We start from the raw sequence: 14,346 nt of genomic DNA, 5'->3' as shown, positions 1-14,346 counted from the left end.
CTGGTGTGAAAATAGGCAAGCACATACATCTCATAAGTATGCAAACTTGCTTTTGTATTTAATAAATGCTAAACTAATATGCATGCCAGAGAATGTATATACATATATATATCAACTCCTTTATGAATTATCTTAAGTATTTGGTTTATATGCATGTTTTATGTACCTATACATCTAGGATGATGTGAAAACTTACGTCATGAAAACCTATAAAGATTCCTACTCAGAATAGTTGAGACCTGCTGCTGCTCCTAGTGAGCTCCATTCTTCTCTTTTCTTCCTACTTTTTTGCAAGTCTCTTCCCTGGCATCACAGTTCTGAAACCTAGTGGGGTTCACTGGGGCCTGGCCCTACCCTTCTGTCCTCTGTCCACAACCTCTTTGAATTGTCTCAACTATTTGCAATCCTCTGATACTAGAAACTTACAAGTTTGTAACTGTCCAGACATCCCTTCTAAGCTTCATGGAATGAAACAAATCACATGTGTCTCAAGTCTGAAACAGCCAAAATACAGTGCCTCCCTCTCTTTTACATCCAGAGCAATGGTCCTAGCATCTAGTATTGTGAAGAGCTGTCTTTAGTGTACTCTTCCTACATCCAACCCTCAGGGACCTAGCTGCCACCTGCAAAACTGACTTCAAATCCACGCGACTCACCCAAGTTCATTATCTGTATTCAAATTTAAACTCCAATCTTTTCCTCACTTGGCCCTTCCTAAGTAGATGGCTTTCCTAACTGACTTTCCAACTTCACTCTGACTCTCTTAGAGCAGCCAGAGAAATTAAAGGCACACATCACTTTCCACTCAGAATCTTTCCACACCCAGGGCCTCTGCCCTAAAATTCAAACAGTTTGGGGTGGTTTTCAGGGGTTGGCTGACCCTGTCCATCCCTGTTTAAAACAAAACAAAACAAAACAAAACAAAACAAAACAAAACAAAACAAAACAAAACAAAACAAAACAAAACAAAACACTGTGTGGCTTTGTCTCTTATTCAATATAAACACTGATATTGTTTTATTACTAAATATCAAAAGAAAGAAAAAAATATCAATGATCTCATCACCCACTCAGAGATGAGCACAATTGGTGGTCAGTATATCTCTTTCTGCTTCTGCCTACTTGTCATTTATATTGCATACATGCCATCATACATGCACAGACATGTTTATCCATGTTTATGTTATATATACTTTTCAAAGGTTAAGAGCCAGCTCAGTTGGTAATGTGCTTACTTCTCAGGCACACAGACCCGAATTTGGTTCCCAGAGCCCATGTAAAAACCCACTGTGGTTGTACAGTGTAACCCCAGGGATAGAGACACAGGGATCTTGACTCTCTCCAGCCTACAGTCTAACCTGCTGGTGAGTCTCGAGTGAGTTCAGGTCATTGGGAAAACTTGTCTCAAAAGTCAGGAAGGAAAAACAAAAGTTGATTGGTGCTTTAGGAATAACACCCAAGACTGACTTCTGGCTTCTGCCTACACACACACACACACACACACACACACACACACACACACACACATACACACATACAAAATTGCACAAACTTGTGCACACACAGAAATTGTGTACATATACAGAAGTACAAATAAAATTGCTATGTTCCAACTACTTTCCTATGCCAGTTCACATATGATTGCTCTTTAATTTTTCACCATCTCCTGTAGTATAGAGACTGTTGTGCCCACTGTACTGACACTGTACAGTTAAGTAAATCACCGGCTTTCTTCATGTATTCTCTTAAAATATAGTTGATGCAGCCAGCATGCACAGATATGGTAGCCGTCACGTGAGCATGGGCCACCTGCTAATAGCCACACTCCCCAAGAAAACTGACTCTCCCTTCCCAAGCTGGCACCAATGGTCAAAAGTACCTCTGCTAGGGGCGGGGCTGCATGCCTCCCTCCTCCACCCATGCTAGAATGTTGACAGGCTTGATCTTACACAAGTCATGTGCAAGTAAGCACACTGCCTATAGGTCCATGAATACAAGGGCCATGTCACATTCAGAAGACAGCATGCCACTTTCAAGATCTTCCCTAAGCCTTTGAGGTAGGGGGTAGAGGGTTAATGTAGATGTCCAGTTTGGGGCTGAGAATTCAGGAACTTAGGCTCAGATCATTGGTTATAAGTCTCTGCCTTAACCACTGCCTACAGGGAAAAATAATAAATGCTCTGTATAAGGTTGAGAGCTGCATTGATCTATGTGTGTAACATACATGTTAAGAAGACAGTTTCATCACACTTTTATTTAGATAGACAACAGTAGTCTGTTCTCCAGGGGCCTATGACCTCCTTAGCCAGGACTTTTGATGAGGTTTACATCTGGACACGGTACCTCTTGTTTTCTGTGATTCCCATTTTGGGGATGGAATGCTTACCCTGGGCCACTGTACCTTGGACATCAGTAACTTATATTTTATAGATGGTCACAGGAAGAGTTCACGATAAGTCTCAGAGGAGCCAATGGAGAAGGACTTTCAGGCAATCTGAGACTGCAAAGACTGTGAAGTCCTTGAAGAGGCCCAAGCGTGTTGTGCGTTATGAGACACACAGGAGCCTGTGGGAGCCAGAGCAAAAAAGGGGTGTAGATCTTCAGTGACCTCACCCTCATGTTTTGAAGACCTGGTCCCTAGTGCAGTATTGTGCAGAGGAAGGGGCCTACAGAGGTGACTGGGTCCTGGAGACTCCCATCTAGTGACTGGATGAATCCATTTGTGGATTTGTGGCTTGAGAATTCTCCAGAAAGCAGCATTTGCACAAGAGCCAGCTACTCGTGGCTTACTGGCTGCTGTGAGGGGAGCGGCCTTGCCCCAACAATTGTTCCCAACAATTGTTCCCAGCATTCCACAGGAAGCAGCCACATATGGTCTGAAGCCCCAAATAGCTCAATAGATCACACTCTGTTCTAAGTGGACAGACTCAGGCATGTGTCTCAGGGATGCAAACTGACTAGTTTTCTCATTCCCACCCTGACCCCTCTGTGTGCAGAAGGAACTTCTCTGGGACACAGGTCCCGTGAAGACATCAGTCTCTTCAGTTGCCCATGGTCATGAAGAGCTTGGGTAGCAGCAGGTGGACTTGGGATTCCTACACTGATTTGGAACTTCTGTACATGTGAGTTGGAGCTCAGCAAGGCATCCCAGGCAGGATGGTTGCTGTGCTTTGTTTTGCAGAGGGAACAAAAATCAAAGAGATCAGTGAGCGGTCAAGGAATACAGGATTTGTGCAGGATGGTAGCAGTTCCAAGGTCATTACTTGGTAGGTAGGCTTTGCTGGTGCACAAGATGTGTCTATATGAGCAGGAACCATCCTGTCACATGGGGCCACCTTCCTTTTCTCTCTTGCCACATAACTTCCTATCCAAGACATATAGCTCTTTGATTGGCACCCCTTGAGCATCCCAGCTTACTGAAATAGCCATATCTGCTGTTAGGCTTTAGAAGGACTACCCTGGACATGGATCCAGAGGGAGAGAATGTCATCAGAAGATTAACCTTCTTGCATAATGTAGTTAAGGAGTCAGATTGACCAGTTACTACTTGGGAATGCTGGAGAACATGCTCATGCCGCTCGGTGACATGAATATATAGAATATAGAATTGTCTACAGAATTTTGTCAGACTCCTCTCTGTCTGTCTAAAGATGTGAAACTGTCTAATGGTGCCAATGTTCCCAGTGCTCATACCTGAACTTCCTAACATGGTCTGTCAGGGTCTGAAAGCCACACAGATCTGGATTTATTTCCCACGGGTAGCTCCGAGCCTGGAACCTTCAGAAGTATTCTTAATGATTTGGCACTGTTGGAGCGACCCAGATAGGTCTCCACATTCTGCCTTTTCAATTAACTTTCCAACATGACTTGTAAGAACTCACTCCCCAAAATGGTGACTGTTTTACAAGGAGAAAGTGGAAGAGAATCTCTTTGATTATCTTTCATGAACATCCATCCCATTCAAAAGTATGTGAGAAATGCATATCCAAAGTACCAAGTGTGCTGTCTTATATCTCTTAGCACTGTAAAGCACAGAGAAGAGCAGGCCAGGGGCCACGTCCCAGGAACAGCAGTTTGGCATGACTACAGGTGGGCCTGTCTCCAATAGCTTTGGGCAGACTTTTGGCCCACAAGCTTAGTTGGCCAGATCTTTGACTGGAGTACCAGATTGCAGCCCATTCTGCTGATTCAAGTTTCCACTTAATGAAAAGCTTTGTCCTTATCATAGAGTAAGCTGAACGGGATCTTTGTTAACGGAAATCCCAGTTGACAGGAGTCCCTGTCAATTGGGATCCATACTGACTAGGCTTCCCATTGATTAGAATCTTCTTTGACTGGAGTTTCCCAATGTTTGCTCTGTCTCAATGCACATTGACAAGGATCAGTTTTGTCTTGAGTCTTCATTGATTGAAGTCCCCATTGACTGGTATTCACGTTGATTGGAGTTCTTGCTTACTGGAGTTCTCTCTGGTTGGAATCTTCACTGATTGTAGTAACATGGACTAAAATTCCTACTAATTAGGATTATACTGATTGGAATCTCTGCTGACTGTGAGAAAGTTGACGATCTTTACCTCAGGCTTTTGTCTTAGGATCTCCCCAACAATAAAGTGAGTGGTCCGTGAAAAGTGGATAAACAAAGGGAAGTTTATTTGCAACTTAGATGCCACAATTCAAACAGAAAACGAGAATTTCACACCGGAAAGTGGAAACTAAGACCTTTGGAGGCAGCGGGATGCCAATGAAGAGAGGTTGGGACTGTTGGAGCTGTGAGCTCCAGGAAGCTAACCAAGAGAAGTCTTCTCTGGAGACCCAAGTCTCAGAAGCAGAAGGTCTCAGAGGGCAGAACAGTAGGCCAGTCCCTACAGCAGAGTAAGTCAGTCCCTCAAGATGACGTTGCAGGCTATGTCTCAGTGGCCACCGGGCTGCTTCCTCCAGCTAGAATCTGAGTCATGTTTTGTCCTGGGTGTCTGAGAGAATGCTGCAGTCCTTCTCCTCTGTCTTCTTCCATGAGTGGTCCTGTGAGTGTGACTACGGTGTGTTCAGCCTTCCTTCAAAGTCAGGGAGCCAGAGGCAGGATCTGACTGAGCTCTAGGCAGGTGAAACAGATTTCCATAGTTTGAGGAGCTCCTTGCCCTGTGCATACATTGGGGGCAAAGAACAGAAACGAACCAGGGACAGGCCTGTCAAACCCAGAGAAGAGATAGGAAAAAACACTACCCAAACTGAAAGGAGGTGGTGGGGTGGGGAGGGGCGGTTCCAATCAGGTCTGCTGCTGCTCGGTCCCCTCTCCATCCCCTCTCCATCCCCTCTCCATCCCCTGCACTGTAGAGGAAGCTGAAAAAGAAGTGGCCAAGGACAGTGTGGTCCAACAGCAACTGGGAGTTTTCACCTGGGTTCAGCTTCTAAGGTTATTTTTTAAAGGTTATGGCTGCTGATTCACCCTTCAATTGGGGGCCTCTATTCTCTCTCTCTCTCTCTCTCTCTCTCTCTCTCTCTCTCTCTCTCTCTCTCTCTCTCTCTCTCTCTCTCTCTCTCTCCCCTTTGAACAGGAATCCCCTGGGACTAGAGTTCTGGATGACTAGAATACCCTAGGGAGAACCTCTATCGTTCGCTCACTCCCTCCTTACTGGGCAGGCCCCTTGTCCAGGAATTCAGAACCCACAGTAGCCTGAGTTTCCTACCTGTGTACCCCAACACAGTGACCTCAGGATCATGGAGCTCGATGTACTGTGGCCGGCCACTTTAAATGTAAGGATCCACATGGCAGGGACTCTCAGGGAAAGTCATCACCCTGCTCTGCACTGCTCTCCAAGCTGGGTCCTCCTGTCTGAACTTGGTGATCTTTACCTTCCTTCTGCATCACTTCCTGTTCCCATCCCATAAACCTCGCCCCCCCCTTACTCCATCCTCATCCTCTGGTAATGCCCTTCTCTTCTTTCCTTCTCGTTTCACAAGCAGGATTGTCGTGTACGTTATGAGCTATGATACCCATGCTTGAGGTTTTACAGGAGCTTTTATTACATAGTAGACAATAGTAAATTAAAAACAACAACAACAATAAAAAGTGGGAGAAGCAGCAGATATAGGAAAATACCTCCAATTGGGGGGGAGGGGTTACAAACACCCCAGCGATGACTGGGGGAGAAGAAACAAAACGTAACAGGATCCAATGGGGGGGGGGTCATGCAAATATCCAGCTGAAATCAACTGGGGAAGTCCCTGGGAGGCAGCCGGCTTGGGTTCTGATTCAGCTTCCTCTTTGTGAATGAGGAACTTCTGGCTTCTCCTCCTCACTGCGGGCGGTTTTCTAGCAAGGGGCAAACCATGGTACCAGCTGTTAGAGATTCCTGTCTCGCTGTTCTCAGACAGTTTTTACTCTCAGGCTGTTTTGCTTGTCCCTTCCTTGCTTGTTCCAGAATCAAGGGGGACAACCCAACCCCAGACAAGGGATCTTGGTGGACGCTTTGAGACAAACACGGTTAGGGCTCAAGTGTGTGTGTCGGGAGTTGGGGCGAACTCCACTTCCAGATCTAGCCTTTCACTGACCCTAAACAACACGTGACAGTTTACTATTGGAATGTATTTATTTATAAACAGGCCGTGGGGATTGTCTTCTGAGGTGCTAATGTGTGGGTGGGTATGACTTAACCGCCGCTCAGTGTCCAGATCTAGCCTCCAAATGTGCTTCTTCACCCTGTGAAGGTACAAAATGTTGGTCTACCACTAGACAAGGACATGAGTAGCTAAATGTCAAAACGGACCTGGCTCATTCCTTTCAATTGCTCTTAGAAATCTCACCTTGCCCCTCACTTCCTGGGAGACACTCTCATCTGGCAAATCTGACAAGGCTGAGGGTTTTCAGGGCAATATGTGGCATCACAGTCTTAATAGGCATGTCCCAATCCTCCTCTCTCCCTTCTGGCCCCTGGGCTGGCCTGAATTAGACGCCGATTCCTGGTGTGTTTGGTGCCGCCATGTTGGAAGGCCTAACTGCCAGTTTGGTCTGATGCCTGGCCCCTGAGTAGGTGGTATGAGGCCATGGTCTCTTTAAGATTTTGTGTATTAAAGGCTCTCTAGGTCTTGGGTATCAAGCCCATTATCTTCCACGGCTGCCACAATTTCAGAGTCTGGGCAGACGACGTCTCCATCACACAGCCATGGGTAACCCATGAGATTTTGTACAATTGGCCTCTGCTTAGCGCTTATTATTAATAATGGGCTAATAATGCATGCTTATTAATTCTCTGGGAAGCTTATAGAGGGCATCATTTTGCACTTGAAGAAATTGTTCCCTAAGCTCTGACAAGGTGGCCCCTGCAAACAGGACAGGACACGGTTGCTGTATAAAACGACACCCAAAGTCCAGATGTCTACTTTGGGGCCATCCTAAGGCAGGTCCAGGAAGACTTCTGTGGGGGAAGGACCAAACTTTCAGGCTACATCAGTCCTTCTAGCCTTTGCCCGGGCTTGAATTGAAATTGTTTTTAATCTTTTGCTCCCATTCCACTAGGACATTATCAGGACCCAGTGGTCTCTGTGAGCTATGTCTTCATCAGGGCAATAGCCACTAGCAGTTAGGAACCGTTGGAAGGATTTTCAGCCTCTTTCAGGGTGCTGGTCTCCTGGACATGGTGGAATAGCTCTTCTCCCTCAGTTACTTTCAGGATTAAGAAAGTGTGCTGTTTGGTTTGGCTTACTTGGATGAATGAAACAATGTTAGGGTGGTTGACTGTAGTCACAAGGACCGCCTCTGCAATCACTGGTTTGAACCACCTCTCCCATTGGGCCCGAACTTTCACAGTGACTGGTTCATCTGTGAGATGATGGTGGGTCAGCATGACCTTAGCAATGTTGTCTTGGCCTAAAGTCTTTAGGATGATGATTGCCTCTTCATCGTAGATGACAGGCACTGTGTGGGGCCCTGATGACTCCTTGCTGTCACTATACATTGTGGGTGGGACATTACTACAGAAAGGGAAAGAAAGCAAAGGAGGAGATGAAGTAGGAAAGCATAAGAAGTGAAAAAAAAATTTTAAAAGGAAAAAAATATAAAAAAGCAAAGACTGTATACCATACAGACAGCTAAAAATGAGAAAAACCTAAACTGCATTTAAACAAAACCCCAACCATTAAATCCGAAACCCAAAAGCCAGCTCACAGTCCAGTGAGGTGGAAGGTTCAGAGTTCAGAAATGTGTGGACGTGAAGTGAAAAAAATGTGCAAGGGAAATAGAGAGATGGCCAAGGATGGGAGTGAAAGACTGGTCCACGCCCAAGTAACTGTAAAATCGTTAACATGAAGAACCCCAACTCCAAACCAAAGGCCAACTAAGTAACAAACTAAAACATCAAATCAAAAACCACCCGGAAAAAAAAAACACAAAAAGTTAAAACAAAAACAAAAGGAAAAATACAATAAATAAAACCAGAGAATGGAAGCTAAAACTCAACCCAACCAGACCAAAACAATACTAGAAAATCAAACCTGGTGAAAGCCAGAAAGTTGTAAGTTCCACAGATCCAGAACAGTGCCAGAGGTAAACACATTCATAACAAGGAGGGAAAAAGCTGAATGAAAGTAAAATAAATACCAGAATATATTTTTTAAAAATGTGAATAAAAATGAAAACTAGGGAAAAAAAACCTACAAAGACTGAAAAAATTAAAAAAGGAACTAATAATCAATTAAACAGATACATGGGAGCAAATGAACACACACCTCAGTAAACCATGTAATGAAAAGAATAATCTAGAGACTGGAGTGATATCAGTCTACCAAGCACTTTGGTTGTAAGCATGAGGTGGGGAGTTACGGAAAATACCAGTCTCAGCACAAGGTAAGTCAATGACTGTGCATCCTTGGAGCTGGGTGGCTGGCCAGCCTAATCTGCTTGGAAACTATAGGCCAGCTAGAGACTTCACTTGAGGGAAGGACATACCTGGAGTGAGTCAGCTGAGGTGGAATTGTTACCTTGGCCAGCAAGCTTCCTTTGCATTCAAATTGGGAAGTACTTGAAAGCCAGAAGAGGCAGCCATGAGTGAGGTAGGTGGGAAGGCTGTCTCTGTATAGTTACAATTCCCTGGGGGGTTGGCTGTTTTTCTGAAACCTACATGGCTACTGGAGGCCCTTCTTGCTCTTACTTAGAACTCTCCAGAGCGGTGTGAATGTTCTGCCTAAAAAAGTTGTCACTATATGTGAGGCGGGGTAGGGGTAGCAGGAATAGAATTTCCCTTGGCTGGACTGTGGGGCGGGTGACAGTCCTGATATTGCAAATACCTCATCTACACATATTCCTCCCCAGGCTTCTCAGAGGCCCTATTGTGTGTGAAGAGCTCTCTGATGGCCTTCCAGGGGACATTGGGCATTCACTTTAGAGCAAATGTTCTGAACAGGCTTCTGCTTCTTTCGTGATTGATAACAAGTCAGAAGAAGATACAAATGGCTACAGTTATATCTGTTACCTCTGCAGAGGATACTCTGGAAAGGAAGGCAAGACCTAGAAAGTGTTCGATGGATCTTCTCTTGTTTACAGAAGGGTGGTCATCACCAATGGCTCCCCTCGACCCTGTCCTCACCTTTGGGAGCTCTTGGGTGCAAGGGCCTTTAAAAGGAACATCTGGTACATATATTTATATATATTTACTCTGCACGGGGATCCAATCTAGACTAAGTGAGTAGACAGTCTCCCCCACTGTGAGCAGACCCTAGCCTGTGTTGAGAGTTAGATGGGCTGGATTCTTTCTGGGTGATGCTTGATAGGCGCTTGCAGATTGCTGTGATGCCTAAGTACTTCCAACTTTCTGCCTATTGTTTTGAATAAATGAAGCACCTTCAGGAAAGCCCTGGAACCCATAGATGGGTGTACTGGGGTAGCAGATCCTAGTGGTCAAGAGTGTCCCTGAAGATGTCCACTGATTGTGCCATGGCTCCTGCTACCCTGATGATCTTTGGGACTATGACTGCATTTGTTCTCAATTAGATAACCCCTGCCCTGGCAGGGATGACTTTAGGCCTCTCTCCTTAAGGATGCATGTTCTCTGTATAAAGACTGTCTTATGTTTTTTATAAGGTTTACTCGGGAAGTTGCTGAGTCCCGTAGCTTAACAGTATGAACACATGTAATTTTAATTTATAAAGTGTGCACTTGGAATTCAACTTCCTTTTATTACGGTGCTAATACTTCTTTAATTCAGGTGCACTATCTTCTAAGCCAAATAATTGCCATGGCATCACTATGCCACATTTCAAAAGGTCATCACAGCTAGGCTTGTTGATAATTGATCTGTTAGTGTTATTAAATCTAAAAAAAAAAAAAATGCCTGATTATTTTTCCTGAATGGAAAAGAAGGCTGGAAAGCTTAAGCAGATGATAGGGATCAAGTAAGTTGTATAAATATGTAAAAGGTCAGAATTCAATACACTGATGTCAAAGCTCTGCTTAAATCAATGGAGTTATGATCTAGTTTCCCTAGCAATTAAAACACTGCTTAGAGAACAAATACATTCATTTAATCAAAATTTATTTCAATGTTTGGTTGTAACTGTCATTCTGGGTATTCAATAACCATACTTTGAGGTCATACTAATGTGGTCAGGAAAATTAAAATGGTGACTATATTCTCCCTTGCCCTCCAAGGTCAAGTAGGTCCTACAGATACAGGCATCTCTCAAAATGTTCTTTAACTGTTAGGAGTCACCTTTTCTTTTGTTAAAGAAGACCATGGAGATTCCACCTGGTGAGGTCTAACCAGTGTCCAGTCAACAAAAAAGAGGGTCAGTACAAAGGGGAGTTTTCTTCCATGTTTCCAAGCAGAGCCACATGGAATTATCTTCACATGGAATGAACACAGTTATAAAAGGAAAGTTAGATGATTCAGCGGTTCCTTTCAAACCCAAGTAACCCCCAAGGACCATATCCTCAACTGGCCTTGACGATAAAAATAAATGCAGCTTCCTCACAGTTAAAGAACACCTACCTGCATGGTCCTAAACACCCAGCAGGAAAGTATAACCAAAGAATAAAATGATTGGTGTACATCTTTAATGGTTTAAGGAACCACTCTGTAGACATAGGTTTAAAACCATGTGAGATGTTGGTTAGACAACCATTTCTCATTAGTGATTTTCTTCTTGATAACAAAATTGCTGCCCAGATATAAGACATCATGACCTTGGCTCAACTCAACACTGTGGTGTCTAATCTGTAGTCAAGACAGACAATCCCAATCTTATTTCAATGATCATTTGATTTTCAGGTTAAATTTCTTTTCTCTCTCCCTCTTTAGAAGCCATGTGAGAGAGACCTCACTGTGGTTCTGGTCACTCCAAGAGTTGTCAAAGTATCTGAAAACAGATTCATCACTCTCCATCCCAGCCTTGGATCAATTGCTACTATGTGGGACTTTTCTGAAAATGGTCACCTAGTTTGGTCTGTAACATAGTGTGGTCTCTAGTATTCTCTCTACTTGCGTCCTGCTTTTATGGATGGCCCTTTAGATGGAGCCTCAGATATACTGGCTGCCAAAACAAGACCAGCTCCAGGAGCCTGCCTACCTCATGGGAGTTCCCTCTCTCTTGGACTGACACCCCTCTGCCCTACTACGCCCCCTCACAGCATGAAGCAGCTAGAGCGGTCATCACCCCCTTTCCTGACAGTAGTTGGTGTCAACCTCTGAGGGCGGGAACAAAGGAAAGTTAGATGGTTATAGGTAGACTAGGAAAGCAAGAGCAGGCCTCCTGAGAGGGCTGTTTCGTATTCCCAGAAGATATTGTGAGGAGAAATGGTAAGATGTGGGAGCAGAAACAAGAGAGGGAAGGGGAGGACATAGGGACCCTAGGTAGTTCCCGTCAGAATCCCTCTAGAGGGCTTCGAGCTGTAGGTATCTCCATCCTAAAGGAATAAAGCTGTTACTTTCACGTCTCCATGGTTGAATCTTCTGTCTTTTCCAGTGTTCAGTTCTTTGTTAGTGCAAGGGAAGAACTCAGCTACCCACTGGACAAACACCATCAACCTCCTTATACAACTGCTGCGGGTGTCCTCTCCAGTGCCACACAGGATTTGAAGGGCAGTGCATTCATTAACTTTCTCTCAAATTGCAATACTAGCCTGTCTAAATCACTCAACTGTTTGACCACTGTACACACACACACGCACACGCACACGCACACGCACACACACACACACACACACACGCACATGCACACGCGTGCGCGCACACACACACGTGCACACACACCCGGGGGTGGGAGATGGGGCGATGGAGACAGAAAGAATATAAATGAATGAATGAATGAATGAATGAATGTAGATGAGCAGAGAATCCCAGGAAAGAATGCAGAATGTGAAAAAATACATAAATAAATATATTACCATCAAAGTGTGTGTGTGTTTATAGTCCAGATAACTTCAGGGGTGACTCTGTAAGACAAGAAAAGTGTACATAATGGTTGTACTCTGAACAACTATGTGTCCTCAAGAGGAAATCCGATTTCTAACAATTGTCAAGCTGTGCTGTGGGAACGCTTTCCCTGGGGAGCCACAAACAGCACCGACCCTTTACAAGGCCCCAGTGACCAACCAAAGTAGGATTCCACCATTGTCCACACTGAGGAACCAATTTAGTGGGCTAACTTGCAAAGGATGGGTGAGGGGATACTGGCAGGAGCCCGGGTGCCCCTAAAGCGGCCACACTGACATGTCTTCACCCAGCATGGAGGAGGGCTTCCCCAGACTGCACAGAGGGAGCCCCTTTCCAATTCCATGCCCCAGCCTAACACTCTGGCACATTCTGAGAATCCAGCCCACAAGACCAGGGGCAACAAGGGCAGAGGTGCACACAAATGACTCAGGAGTGGCTGGAGACTCAGAGGAGGGTCTCATGACTCACCACTCCATCCTTCCGTGAGGAAACATCAATACTCAACAAGTCCAGTTCCGACAGACCCCTGAGAGTGAAGTCATCTCATGTGAAGAAGATGGTTTGCTGGAGGGACTGTGTTCTACAGCAGCCTGACTGTTGTATTGTGGAAATCAAGTGTAATGGAGGGCAGTTGGTGGGAACCAGTTTTCTCACTAATGGAGCAGAGGGCGGCTACACTAACCACTGAACCATGAATGTCTCTCACTGCTGGAAGGTACAAATGAAGGGGAAGAAGTTCAGATGATCCATGGGATGATGCAAAAGAACTGCAGACGGCATGAACTCATCTGTAGACTGAGAGAGATGGTCGTAAAAAGAAATATTTATAATCAGGTAATCTTTACACACATGTATTTCTTGCTTGGTCAGCTACCAGAGCCTAAACAAAATAGCAATAAGCAAGTATAGCATGATGTGTTGGTTTCAAATATTCTCTCACAAAAGGGACCAGGGCTCCTTGATGAAATAGCTACTTTGGGGACACAAAATGTACAGAAGACGCCTAGAGCACATTGTATCACAGTGCCATAATATAAGTGTAAGGGGGGAGGGGAGGGGAGAGTATGAGAGAGAAATATCTGTCAGACCCTCTGAATAGCCAAAGCTTGAACACTCTGAGGAAGGTAATAAACCACCAGGATTGAATAATAATCCGAACCATAAAATTCTACTGGATATTCTGTCTGAGCCCATATTGATAAATGATTAGATAGCAGGAGTAAAGATAGAGACGGTATTTACATAGGAGCATTCAGAATAATTCATGGGGACCCTCGGGCCCAAGGACAGGGAGTGTGTAAGTTCTTGTCTGAAACACCTGTTCCAGAGTCCCTTCCTCCCAGAGTCCAGTCCAGAAAAGGGGGGGAGGAAGAGTAACTTCACCCCAGCCAGGTGCCTACAGTGAACCCGTGGCTGCACCGCTCACATGACCCAGTGAAAATGAACCTCCCCCTCTGCAGCCCTCTTCCTCAGCACTGACACTTTCAGTCTCAGCATGAGAAACCCCGGATGAACCAAATGGAGACATTCTGCACGCCACCTGACCAGGACATGCCAAAAGGTGTCAGTGCCATCAAAAGCAAGGGCCATCTTGGAGACATCCACTCTGCAGAGGACCCCAAGGAGACCTGAAAGTGGGGTGCAGTGTAATGGACAGGATGAGGCACTGTAAGTATGAAAGGGCATTCGGGAAAGTCACGAATCTGAACAAAGCATGGTGGATAATACGGGATAGGCGTGGCTTCGTGAATCTGGGTAAACGTGGCACATTCAGAAGCTCATGATAGGAGCATGGGTAAGAGGATGTCTCTAAACTTTCTACGGGCCAGAAATGATTCTAAAATGAAATTCTGGACAAATAGTGGGGGGGAAGGCAAGGGAAAGCAAGTGTTAGTCAACATTAGGGCAGGCTTGAGGAAACAAA

At 45.0% G+C, this 14,346-nt stretch overlaps 1 protein-coding gene across 2 annotated transcripts in view; it reads left to right on the top strand.

Moving 5' to 3' along the window:
- Window positions 1-14,346, top strand: part of LOC102926743 (sperm motility kinase Z-like) — a 61,500-nt gene that overhangs the window by 28,797 nt on the left and 18,357 nt on the right. The window contains exon 1 of one of the 2 annotated variants that reach the window (XM_042262237.2): window positions 13,883-14,090. The exons of the other annotated variant lie outside the window; for it this stretch is intronic. Coding sequence (XP_042118171.2) covers window positions 14,072-14,090 — 19 coding nt within the window. The 5' untranslated portion in view covers window positions 13,883-14,071. Of the gene's footprint in view, window positions 1-13,882; window positions 14,091-14,346 lie in introns of those variants that run through there. 2 annotated transcript variants of the gene reach the window in all.

This window comes from Peromyscus maniculatus, chromosome 16 (assembly GCF_049852395.1).
Source record: "Peromyscus maniculatus bairdii isolate BWxNUB_F1_BW_parent chromosome 16, HU_Pman_BW_mat_3.1, whole genome shotgun sequence".
Lineage (NCBI taxonomy): Eukaryota > Metazoa > Chordata > Mammalia > Rodentia > Cricetidae > Peromyscus > Peromyscus maniculatus.
This window is presented reverse-complemented; position numbering and strand designations above follow the sequence as displayed.